Source organism: Hydra vulgaris, chromosome 08 (genome assembly GCF_038396675.1).
Source record: "Hydra vulgaris chromosome 08, alternate assembly HydraT2T_AEP".
NCBI lineage: Eukaryota > Metazoa > Cnidaria > Hydrozoa > Anthoathecata > Hydridae > Hydra > Hydra vulgaris.
In genome coordinates, this window is record NC_088927.1 from 41356117 (window position 1) to 41370258 (window position 14142).

At 27.5% G+C, this 14142-nt stretch overlaps 1 protein-coding gene across 1 annotated transcript in view; it reads left to right on the forward strand.

The window, feature by feature from the left end:
• Nucleotides 1-14142, forward strand: part of LOC101240375 (synaptogyrin-2) — a 31363-nt gene that overhangs the window by 13040 nt on the left and 4181 nt on the right. Inside the window, exon 2 of the mRNA XM_065803750.1 lies at nucleotides 9327-9689. Coding sequence (XP_065659822.1) covers nucleotides 9327-9689 — 363 coding nt within the window. The remainder of the gene's footprint in view (nucleotides 1-9326; nucleotides 9690-14142) is intronic.

The following is a 14142-nucleotide window of genomic DNA, read 5'->3' on the forward strand; positions in this document are numbered from 1 at the left end:
AAACTGCCTTCGATTTTGAAATTGAAGATATTTTGGGCTAATTTATTTAAAATCAATATTTATAAATAATTTATAGCTATATATATTTTCTTTTGTGTGATAAAACTAATACTATACAATTTCTTCATATTTTGTTTTCGTTTTTATACTTGCGCTATATTTAATACATTTAAATATATTTTACAGCAATAAACTTGATATATAAAATAATACTGCATTTAATACCCTTCTATTGGTTCTATTTAAAAAAGAAAGTAAAAAAGATTTGTTTTTTTTTAAATTCGTATAACGCTTTTTTTTATACACGCCTATATTATATAAGAATATATTAAGAAGCATATATTCCAGAATCTTAAAAAATCTATTTGTACTAAGCCTCTTAGAAATTAAAAATTAGATTACCTCAAATTTTAACTTACATATTACATCAACATAATATATATTTTCTACTAATTTCCGAAAAGAATATAAAATCAATTAGGAGTTCATAAAAGAGTATGATAGTAAATTGAATGGAAACGATAGTAATAATTAAAATTTTAGTCTGAACAGTTGAAAAACAATTGTAAAAGAATAGAACTCTTTGGTTCAAGGTTTATTTAAAAAAAGATTTCAATATAATTGTCACTCTATCATTATAGCTTAGAGATATCAGTGTTAAATTTTTAGAATTTAATTAAATTTACAAAGCACATGAAAAACGAATCAACTAAAGAATCACAATAAAAAATGTTATATTTTGTTCCATTATTTTAATAAGGCAATATATTAATACTCAAATAGATCTTGCAAGATTGCTACATTCATTGTGAAATTTTGTTAAGTAAACGTCAAGATGCTTGAATAAAGAAATGTGATGGTTGCGAAGGTTGTTTTTCTGCCATTTTTGCGTTGCTTGCTAATTATTGCTTTGATTAAATCTGAAATAAACTCAACAAAAATCTGATTATACAACTGATACAACTGGAGAATAAAAGAATAAAGTCTAAATAAAAATTGAGAAAAACCAAAACAAAAACATAACAAAAACTCACTAAGTAGAGCGCACACTAATAACTCTGAGCGAAAGATAAAAACTGCAGCGCACCTTCAAAAAACTATTATTTCAACTTTACAAGTATCCAACTATTCGAAGTTTAATTACCTAAGTCTTTTTAAATGATTTGTCAGTCTCCTACTTGTTAATAAAGCGATTGTAGAAATTTTTAAATACGATGACATTTTCATTCACAAAGAAGAAAAGAAATGAATGAACTTTTATAATAAAATAATTAAGATCATTCGTTTAATTCGTTTATTAGCAAGAGAAAAAAAACCTTTGCTCTTGAAAACTTTTTTTGCAGATGTGGCCCACATCATGTGGGATCAGTAGGGACTTTTAATATTTTCTTTTGTAGTAATGTCTTAATATCTGTATCTATTTTCAGCACTATGCAAATTATTGTAAACCTACCACTATTTTTTTGACTATTTTGACCGGGCGTTATATATATAAAATTATGTAATAACTATTTTTATATAATTTTTTAATTTTAAACTTTTTTATTTTTATTTTTTTACATAAAAACTTTTTTAAATAAAAGTAAAAAATGTTGACTTTCCAAAGTTTTTATAATTACTTGTTTAATAAAAACATTATTTAAAAAAACACTTTATTTTTTTATAAAATTGTTTGAAACTTTATGAAATTTCAAAATACATTAGTTTACATTAGTTAATGATAGAGTAACATTTTTCTTTAATATTGCAAAGACCATAGTATGCTGTATATAAATACACATGGTTTTTGTCAATAGACTTTCTCAGTGTAATAAATTGACTGCCAGATTTTTTATGCTCTGAATATTTTTATCTCCCTAAAAAGATACCTACTAAATATTTGTAAAATGAAATTTTTTAAACCACATCTATCAAGGGGTGTCAGAAAAGTTTATTTTTATTACAAATTTTAGAATGTTAACAAACAATCTTAATAATCTTATGCTATTGTATATTTAATTAGTAAAGGTTTGTTCTTTGCAGAACTATAGCATCTGTATCCCTTAAAGGTATTATGCAGTTACATGTTGCAAATGTTGATGATGAAATCAAACTATTTTGTTCCAAGCTGAGAAATATAAGAAAAATTAATTTTTAAAGCAATATATTGAGAACACTGAATGAACTACAAGAAAATCTAGAGACCAATTATGGTATTCTTTAAATATCATTCTAGGAATCAGGTGGTTGTTTGGTTGAGCAAGATTGTTATAGTAAAAGATACATCTGATGTTTTTAATTTTGATAACTAATAAATGAGGGTTTGATTATAATAAGACTTTCTAATGCAAGTGTAAATGGTATTCTGGCAATGGTATGGTAATGGTATTCTGTAAATGGTATGGTAATGGTATTCTGTAAATGGTATGGTATGGCAAGTGTAAATGATAATGCAAGTGTAAATGGATTCTGGAGGTGGCCATTTACACCACCCTTCTTTTTATGGGTGGTGTAAATAGTGTAAATTTTGGGCAAAATTTTTTCCACATTCAAGTTCTTGCAGAAACCTTTGACATAAAATTGCCTTTAACTTGGAAAATCCACATAATAATGAACCATGTTAATATTTTTAATTTTTAATTTTTAATCAGTTTCACCAAGGCTTCAAGCAACCACTATTAAGTTGGGAGTTACTAGAAAACAAAGAATAGAGCAAGGAAGACTTGAAAAGTTGTAGGTTGTATGAGTCAGGAAAACATAACGATGGGAGATTTATTGAGTTAAATAAAAGTTTTTATTGAGTTAAATAAAAGTTTTTATAGCTTCCAGGAACAGATACAGTAAAAGGACACTTTGCTGATTGACAAGTTAAGCAAGAATGAGTTTTAGTTGATGGAACTAGAGATGATAGCTCCTTTGAGCAGTAACCATGATAGTATTTGTGAAAAAAGTTGCAAATTTATGACAATGGAAGAGAGGCTTAATCTTGGGAGATAGAGCTGGTCCGACTATGTTTACAATGCATTTTTGGACCTTGTCTTGAAGAGAAATAGCATAATTAGAAAAACCAGCCCAAATGCAACAAGAGTATTTCATACAGAAACAAATAAGAGATTTGTAGAGGTAAAGAATTGAATCAGGAGTGAGAAAATGGTGAGCACAATTAAGAGAAGCAACCTTAGCAGATGCTAATTTAGCAATCAATTGTGTAATATCAACTTTGCAGCGGTTTCTCTATGATTTATCATCATTGCTTGATTTTGCAATCATAACAACTTGGGTTTAAATTTTAAAAAACATTCTAAAGTTTAATAATTTGAATCGTTAAAAATTTTTTTTTTTTAAAATGTGCATAATGTAGGCTTAACAACCTTTAGGTTAAAAATTGTTTTATATAGTTTCTCAGTGAATATTAAGCATTTTAGAAATAACATTTTATCACAAATATGTGAAACATGAATGTAAACAGTGCTGGTTCTATAAAGTCTTTTTTGTTAAAAATGAAATGTTTTTTATAAAATAAGAAGTTTTAAATTTTAGTTATTCTATAAAATTATTATAGAATGAAGCAGCTTGTTGAACTTTCTTTTCTTTTAAAGCTTGTATAAGCTCAATTTGCACAGCTAGCATAATTAGCACTGTTTGCATATTTTAGCGCTGCTTGCATATTTAGCACTGCCTGTACTTTTTTGTATTCTGGTGTGCACTGTCCTTATATATTTTGCAAACTTTAATTTTAAATGTTCAAACTTAAATTCAGACATTTTTTTCACATAAATTAGAAAATAAATAATAATAAAATACATTTTTTTTGATAAATATCCTTACATGGCAAAGCCCTCCATAAGCCCAACCTTACCATGCACAAACTAAAACCTTATTTGCACATGTCATAACCCACTTGATGAAAAGTCAAGTTCAAGCAGAGCTATTTTTGTATGTTATCAGTAAAAGGTCTTGTTTTAAAACATAAACTGGTGCGCTATTTATGTACAAGCTAATTTAAACCATTTAACGTAAGCGGTAAGCCATTTCAGTCTAGCCATTATTTAACATTTTTTTAAACAAGTCTAAAGATATTGTTTAAGCGGTAAGATAAAAGAGCTAATTAACTATATAAAAACCAATTATGAAGTTTGAATGATTATGTAAGAGAGTTGCATAAAAATTACGTTTGATGTTAGAAATGTAATAAGTTAAGAAAAAACAAAGAAAATTTTATTTTTATTATTGTAACTTTTTCATAAAAAATGTTCAGCAAAAGAAAAGAAAAAAAGATGTTGTACGATGCATAAAAGAAAGACATCAAAAAAGAAACATTAAAAATACTTTTATTTATCATCTTGCAAAGAGCAAGAATATTTATTTAGACATTTTCTCATAACAAACAGTAAAAAAATCTCTTATATGGATATAACTCTATTATTAATTTTTTTGCTTGAATTTCGCTCAAAGTAATATAGCTCTGGCAATGTCTTTATTTATATTTATAAGTTTTAATTTGCTAATAATAATATAGAAAAATTTTTCTCCTTCCATTTTTCATTTTTTACAAAAAATTAAATTAATTTTTATTTTTTTTTAACATTTTCGCTTCCAACAAGGCTTTAAGCAACCACTATTAGAGTTGGAAGTTACTGGAAGAGAAAAGATAAAGATTGTAGAGCAAGGTAGTGATTGACAGATGACTTAAAAGATAGCAAATTATATGAATCAGGAAAGCAAGATGAAGGAAGCAAATTCCAAAGAACTGATGTTCAAGGAAATAAACTAGACGTAAAACTAGACTTTTTAGAGCACTTAAAAATAATAAGGATACTTAATTGAATGACGAGTAATATGAAAATAAATTTTAGTAGATGGCACAAGAGGCGCTAGTTCTTTAAAGCAGTGCCTATTATAGTATTTGTAGAAGAGAGAAAGAGAAGCAATGTTATGACAATGTGATAATGGGCGGATGTTGGCTGCAAGAGCAGGTCTAACTATGTTTACAATGCGTTTTTGCACATTGTCAAAAAAAGAAAGGGCATCATTAGAAGATCCGCCCCAGATATGGCAACAGTATTCCATACAAGGCCGGATTTGAGATTTGTAGAGATAGAGAATAGAATCCGGAGTAATAAAGTGTTGAGCTCAATTAAGAGATGCAACCTTAGCATCTCTTTATTGAGCATTATCTTTACAGAAAATATTAACAGATTTGATATATGGTTTCCAAGAAAGATCAGAAGAGTCAATCCTAGAAGATGAAGGGTAGATGACTCATCGAGAACATTACCGTTCATAAATATAGGAAGATCTAAATTATTGCAATAACGATTGGCTGAAAAAATTGAGTTTTATTTGAATTAAAGTTCACCAGCCACTATGAGCCCCATGCTGTAGCAGAAGTGTGATCCTTTTCAAGCTCAAATGCCCCCTCCAAACAATCAGAGAGTGTTGGCTTCTTATTAAGACAATAATAAATGGTAGTATCATTAGCATGTGAGAACATTTGGAATATCGTTAATGTAAATTAAAAAGAGTATAGGGTCAAGGATCGAACCTTGAGGAACCCCTGAAGTTACAGAATATGAAGAAGAGTGCTGTCCATGGAGGACAACTTTTATACTACGATTGGAAAGGAAAGATTCAATAATATTAAAGATGTTAACAGATACACCGTAAAAAGAAAGCTTATGGAGAAGACTAGCATGCCAAACTTTATCAAAAACTTTAGAAATGTCAAGAGCAATGGCCTTAACCTCTCCACCTTTACCTAATGCTCGATAAAGCCTATCAGTCATTACTGTTAGCAAATCAGCTGTAGAATTGATGATCAGAAAATAAGTTATTAGATTCAAGATAAGAGATAAAGTGTTTGTTAATTGAAGATTCAAAAACTTGCTTACGATGGGAAGAAGACTAATGGAACGGTAGTTAGACGAATCAGATCGTTCTTTAGAATTTTTTTAAATAGGGATAACATATGCCGTATTCCAGCAGGCTGGAAAACAAGACTCAGATTAGCTTGTGAAATAGTTTTGAAAGTATAGGCGACAGCTCCAGAGAACACTTCTGCAAGACTATAACAGGTATGTTGTGCGGACCACAAGTTGTAGAAGAATCTAAGCAGGAAATCACTTTAGATACAGAAGCTGGAGTGGTACGAATATCAAGCAATGGATCAACCTGTTTGACTGCTAAATCAAGTAGAACGCAACTAGTGGAATCAAGAGATAATATTGGTAAAAAGTTCTTAGTAAACTATTCAGCTGCTTTGTCTTTAGTTAAGGTGACAAAGTCTGAACCATACAAGAGAGGTGGAATAACAGATTTGCCCTTATTGATACTATTAAAGATTCTCCAGAAGTCTCAAAAGCCTTATTTTTGTGATGCAATACAAGATTTCCTGACCTGAGAATTCAATTGGAAATTGCAGCAGCACAATGTGAGGAAAACCATGGAGAAGAGTGAGGCTAGACCTGGAGTTGTCGAGAGGGAATAAAAGATTCCATGCCAGCCTGAATCCACGAAGTTATGTGAGAAACACATTTGTCATCAGGAAGAAGAAAGATTTCTATCCAAAGGCCATAATGAAGAAAATCATGGAAAGAGTCCCAGTTAGCTTTAAGATAGTTGTAAGAGGTACAATGATAAGGGGATTCCAATGATGAAGAAGAATGAGATAATAGTTTTCATTGTAAACAAGTTATAACTTATAACACTGCATCAAAAGTAATCATATAGCGTATGTTTAACTTTTTTGCCTCAAGGATAAAGCATTTTTTGATGTTTGAGATTTTGTAACTTTCAGACATGGAGGAAACTCCAAACATTTATATGGTTATACTTATATCAAATAAGGATCTTTGCAATAAATTGCTGATTAGAGCCTTGGTACAAAAAAGCCCTAAAATTATACAGCTACACCTGCCTCAAACATGTGAGCAACATGTTGATTAAATATTTTTCTTACTTTTCTTAACCAATTTTATATTCATCAATAAATTTTAAAATTCACACATAAGCATTCAACAATTATGGCCTTATAAAATTTGTAACCCCTTTTATTTAAGAGGGTTCAAATGTTTTTAGATTATAGTTTTTGAACGCTAAAAGACTATGTGTGAGTTTTAAAATTTTTGATAAATATTGTTTTTGTTGAATAACAAATGTTTGTTTTGTTTTTTAATGTTTTATGATATAAGAATGATCACTTCAATTTCTTGCAATTATTCTTGTTCATTTTCCTGACTGGTTGTTCAAGAGATCTTTATAGTGATTGATGTTCCTAACAGTTATAATTTTTGGTTTTCTGCCTGATCCAAACTGACAGGACATTGGTTCATTGTTATTCCATTTTGCATCAAAATGATTAATGGTTCTTTTGGGGAGACAACAAAATACTCTACAAAGTTCTTAGTATTAGGATGCAAGTTACAATAATTGTAACAGTTAAAATAGTTGGCTTTATTTTGCAATAACTTTTTTGTTAACTTATCGAAATAAAATTGCAGAAAAGAAAACATTTTATAAGCAAAACAAAAAGAAAAATGAGTCTGGGTAATTGCAAATTCAATAAGTTTTAAATGTTCAAAGAAAAAAATGTGCCAAATATTATATATAATATATTATTCTTTATATAGTTGTTTTATTTTAACAATTTTTAGTAAGTAGTAAAAAATAAAAATCTTTAAAATCTTTGCTTTGAGTTAACCGCTCAATATTTTATAACTTCTTACTGTTAATGCTCAACATTTTATAACTTCTTATTGCAAAATTGTAAACTTCTAGTAAAAAAAATGGGGAAAACCTTATTAATATTTTTCTTTATTAAGTTTCTATTAAGTTTTTTTACTGACCATTCATAACCTATTAGAACCTCCACCCCGTTTATTAATTTCAAAGAAAACAAAAGTTTGAATGTAAAATCTTTTTTTCTTTGAGAAAGAAAGTTGTCTCTTTAACGTGTTGTTGTTTGCATAGAAACTAATTATATAATGCATTAATAACGGAAGTTATTAATGTGTTATATAATTACAAACAATAACAAACCTAAATACAAACTTCAACGTTGACTTCGATAAGTTGACTCATAAAAACCTGACTCGTACAATCTTCAACTTTTCAAGTCTTCTGTAAACAATTTCCTTGCTCTATAACCATTCTTTTTTTTCTAGTAGCTCCTAACTTAATAGTGGTTACTTGCAGCCTTGTTGGGAGTGAATCAGGAAAAAAAAATCTCTATCATAAATGCCAAATGTGCAACAAATTTCTTCAAGTATTTTGATGTTTTTAAAAATTTTAAGTTCTTTTGAAAGTTTCTCTCTCTTGTTCAATAAGCCTTCCCCACCTATTTATTTGGCGGGCGAAAGGAGTAATTTTATATTTTGATAGAAGGAAAAAAAACAAAACAGTGTGCAAGCAGAAGGATTTGAACCCTGCAATACACTGACCCTATCAGCAGTAGCATATCAAGCTAAGCAATTAGGGCATCAAAGTATGCTGAGCCTACATTTTTTAACATTTTTTATTATTCAAAAGACAGTATATAAATTTATCTCAGAATTAATAATTTTTATAAATTTATAAATAAATGCTATAAAATTAAGAACATAATGCCACAATGCAATTTTCAAGTAAATGTAAAAACTGTAAAACTTAACATTTAATTAATTTAAATTTATATAAGTTTGATATAGTTACATTTTCATTCACACTATTTTATAAAAAGGCCTGGAAAACTTTTTTGTTCCATTAACTCGCTTTTAATGGCAGCCATTAAAAGAGAGTTAACAGAGAGAAATTTGTGTCAAAGTGCTTGTATATGTATACTGCTATTATTTTTAGTATTATTATACAATATATATATATATATATATATATATATATATATATATATATATATATATATATATATATATATATATATATATATATATATATATATATATATATATATATATATATATATATATTGCGAACAATTCAAACCCATGGTTTCAATTTCCTAATATATTTTTGCACTTTAATTTTTTGGAAGAATAAGAAAAATTTAAGAATAATGAAAGAAAAGTTTGCTGCCACAACCCTAACCCTCAGTTGATATGGCAGCACCTCCTACCAGCAACAGGCTGTAAAATTTTTTCTATCATTATACTTCGTTTTTTTTGTCATTTTCTGAAAAATTTGTATGCTATTAAGGTAAGCAAAACTAGAAAGCATTTTCTGATCTATATATATTATATATATATATATATATATATATATATATATATATATATATATATATATATATATATATATATATATATATATATATGTATATATAATATAAATAAATAAATAATAAATTTAAATTTTAGTTATTTGCTGTTGTTGTATTTGGTTGCATATCTGATCAAGGTTATATTGAACCATATGGACAATGTGTATTTAACAAAAATCAAGAAGCTTGCCATTATGGAGTTGGTGTTGGTGTCATAGCTTTCCTGAGTTGTCTGCTTTTTTTGGCATTAGATTTTAAGTTTGAAAGTATCAGCAATACTAGCATTCGAAGACTTATTGTTTTTGGAGATTTGGGTTTTTCAAGTTTTCTATCATTTCTATGGTTTGTTGGTTTTTGCTTTCTTGTTGATCAATGGAGAAAATCAAATTTGCAGACAGCTAAACCTACAAATAATGCTAGAGCAGCTATTGCTTTCTCGTTTTTCTCAATATTCACATGGGTAAGAATACTTTAAACATTTAATTAATAATAAAATTTAAAGTAATTAATGTTTTTAAATAAGTAATTAGTCATCTTCCACTATTTTTCCACAGAGATACTGTAAGGATTTGATAAAAAAGAGATTAAAAAAGTATGTTTTTTCAAGACAAACTTTATTTACTACTATGTATATATTTACACAAATAGAATTCACTTTTAGGGTCAGGGAAACACACAAGTTTTATTCATTTAGATGTAAATGTTCCATTTTATTTTAGATTTAGCATAAAGTGTAAAAAATATTTAGGTAATTGTGATGCTTAAAAATTGTATTTTAGACATATTTTAAATCATTCTGGATTACTGTATTCAAGTTTGACCTAGTAGATTTTTTTTGCATTGGTTTATTTGTTTGTAATTTTGTTAATTATATTATTTGTTTGTGATATAACTTTTAGAATCTGTATAAAGTCACTGTAGATTTACACAGTTAAATTGATAGATTTTAAGTCTAATACTGTATTGTATTTTATGATTTTTATTTTATGTAGAACTAAATGCTCTCAAACTTAGTGTTTTTTTTTTCTTTCTTTTTAAAAGATTTTTTTTAAATATTGGTTTGATCAGGTTTGAATACTTTGAAACTTAAAAACTTTAAAAAGTTGAAACCTTGGTTCAATGTGTGTTTTTCTACTGATTATAATATTTATTTCATAAGAACTTATTTAATTAATTTATTTATAATATTTATTTCAAAAGAATTTATATCATGAGTGTTTTTTTTACTTATTTCAGTAACAATATTAAAATTTTCTGTTAAAATATTATTGTTGTTAAATTTTATATTTATTCACTTGATTTTTGAAAAAAATTTAGGTTCAAGTCTTAATACTTAGGTCGTTAGGAAAGTTAGTAGAACTCCTCTATAAAAATAAAAAAAAAAGAGTTTTTTTTAATTTTATTTTATTAAATGTTCAAAAAAATGTCCATCATTATCTATACAAAGTTGCATCCTTTCAAGCCATTTGTCAAACGTTTTTTTATACTCTTCTTTGGGTATACTCTGAAGTAGCTTCGTTATGCGAGTTTTTTGACTTTCGACGTCAGTATCATCATCAAGATTTTTTTTATCAAGTTGAATAGCCAATAATCGGATGGAGCTAAGTCTGAGTATGGTGGGTGGTTAATTATTGTAATTCCAGCTTGATTTAGACAATTTAAGTCACATGGGGTCGAGCGTTATCATGGAGAAATTTGAAATTTTGAGTGCCTGTTTTAGGTCTTTGTTTATTTATTTCGCATATAAAAGGTTTCAAACAATTTTGAATATAATATTCGCTAGTAATAGTGTCTCCCTTTTCAACATGACCCAAATGAACAACACTTGTTGTTTTAAAGAAGATGTAGAACATGTTTTTTGGCTGAAACCTGTCGCATCTTACTATAGTTTTAAGGCTTTCACCTTCACCGAACTAACTAGCGTTAGCCGATTTGTGTCCAACTTGTCTCAAATAAAACCACGGCTCATCCCCTGTAATAATATCACATAGTCTCCATGGGCGGTTTATGAAAAGGGCTAAATTTTCCTTACATGCCTCAACTCTATTCTTGCAATTTTGATCGGTTAACTCGTGGGTATCCAACATAATTAATTTTCTTTTTTTAAGTGCGTTGTGAATGATTTCGTTGATTGTAAAATGATTAATTGATGTCATGGCTTCAATTATATCATATGTTTGCATGTAAATATTCTTTAATAATGGCTCGCACATGTTCAATATTCTCAGCTGTATACGTAGTTTTAAGGTGCCCTGAGCGAGGATCATCTGTGAGACTCTTGCTACCATCTTTAAATAAAGTAGCCTACTTGGCAACTGTACTATATTTTGGAGCTTGGTCACAATTAACTAAAACCAATTCACCATGAACTAATACCAATTTTTTCTTTTCTAAAAGTATATAATAAAATTTAAATAACTTTTTAAATAAACAGTCAAAATATTTCAGCAAGTACTTAAAATGTTCATAATTAAACACAGTTTAAAATGATATATAAATATTTAATTATTTCCTGTCTCATTGTATCTTTATAGATGAAGCTCTATGAACTTCTCTAACGAAGTAAATAATCATAGATTTAAAAAATTTACTATTTAAATTTTAGTAACTTTATTCAATTAAACATCAATTTTTTAATAGTTAATTATCATAACTTTGTAAAATTTAGTTAGAATATATATATATATATATATATATATATATATATATATATATATATATATATATATATATTTATATATATATATACATATTCAAATTGAAGTAGAAAACTGGTTAATTGCCCATGTCAAATTAGGCGAGAAGTAATTTCTTTCTATGTCTGCACTTAGATATTGTTTCACTTTTATATTTAACAGATTTGGATTTTTGAAGAACAGAATTTTATACTTTTCACTTATGCATAATTTAATGAATTTTGTGGTAGTGTTATAAGAGTTGCACTGTTTAATTATTTTCCATTTGACAACTGGGTTCATATTTGCATCTTGACACTGAACTTTCAAATTTCTTTTGAAAGTTCAGTGACATTTTTGTACTTAGGAATGTTAAAGGATTTTATATGGTTGGAATATCTAATTTTAAATGGTGTTTCACTTATACCGATGTAGAACTTTTTGATAGAAGTATAAGCAGGATTGTTGGAATTTACATAAGCAATGTTTTTTGTCAAGCATTTTTTGATAAAGGCCAGGTATTCTTATTAAGGCAGTTGCAGTTAATTTTAGGTGAAATTTTGTTGTTTATAATGTGACGATTTTGTGCATTTAAAATAAATTTCATATTTGGTATACAGCTATAACTTATTTTTTAATCAAAAATATCAAAAATAAGAAATTTTTAAAGACTTTTATCCCTTATGCAATTGAACCAATTTGTGGTATCTTGTGTTTTTTTCCATTAGTTTAGATGGAGTATGTTCACAAATTTAGAATTTATAATGGAAAGAATAACTTTACTAATTGCTCTGCTGATTTCATTCCTGGCAGGGAATAAACAGACAGTTTATTTGTTAAGTTTTTTTAAAGATTTTTTAATTTTGTAAAACAATTAGAAAATGTGTTAATGTCAATTTTATTAATAAAAAGTCGTGATTCTGTAAGATGCATTAATCGTATTTATTTATTTGATTCTTGTTTTGATTTGATTTTTGTATTTGATTTGATTTTTCTTTAATTTGATTTTTATCTTGATTTGATTTTTATCTTGATTTGATTTTTGTATTCAATTTTTTGTATGTTGAGGTGATAACATTTGTTAATAAATGGATGTAATTTTCTTTTGATATATTATATAAGTTAGATTATAAGTAAATTTTCTTTAGATATATTATATAAATTCGATGTTTTATCTGCAAAAGTAAGATTACTATTGCGTATGGTAGATATGTCATCCTTTAACTTGCCTTGGAAACTATTGCACACTTTGCGAAGTTTAAGTAGGTTTTGATAAATACTTTAAAGAGTTAAATAAATTGAATTTCCTGTATTGATAATAATGCACATTTTTTATTAATTTAATGTTTATTTCAAAAACTTGGTTGTTTTAATTTTTGTTCCATTTTTTAACAAATGAGCACATGCTTCTCTTTTAAAATCGGCTTTGCTGAATTTGAAAAGCTTTGCAAAAAAAATTAGATTAAAATTTCAAATTTATGTGTGTGATGAATAGCTAGGTGCTACCATCTGTAGCACAACCACCAAACTAACATAACCAAATCAAATACCAAAATTAGATATATTGATATAATTTTTATTCATTGGACAAGGTGCTGCATTAAAACTTTTCAGTATAAAATGTTTGGATGGAATTTCTCAGGATAATTTATTTATGAATTTAACTTATATTTGCAAAACAAGTTAACTTATGAATCATCTATAAATCACGCAACTAGTAAATGACTGAGGTTGATATTTGAATGGGGTCAGGGCTGGGTTTGATAAAATTTGACTGGGGCTAGGGCTGAGGACAGGTATGTGACCAGGGCTACATAAACAATTATCCTAAAGTATATTTTTTTAATTCAAAATTAATGTTATATTTTGTATATATATGGATATATAAACATCATTATGATCAACATGATCAACATAATCATTATTACCATCATGATCATTATCATCATCATAATCATTATCATCATTGTCATCATCATCAGGCTTTAGCTTTCCTCTTTTATGCTGCTTCTCTAATATAAACAATCTAGAGCATTTTCTTTTTTTAAGTAAACCTCATTTGTACAATATATAAGGCACTCTCTTCAAGTTTTCTTACTTCTACCACTATCATTTTCTCCTGAGGCTTCTACCTCTCTACATGCTGATACCTCAATCACTTTAGTCTTCTCTAACAAACATTTTCCAATAAGACACTTTTCTATAATCTGTCTAAGGCTATGCCTCCTTTTCTTGTCA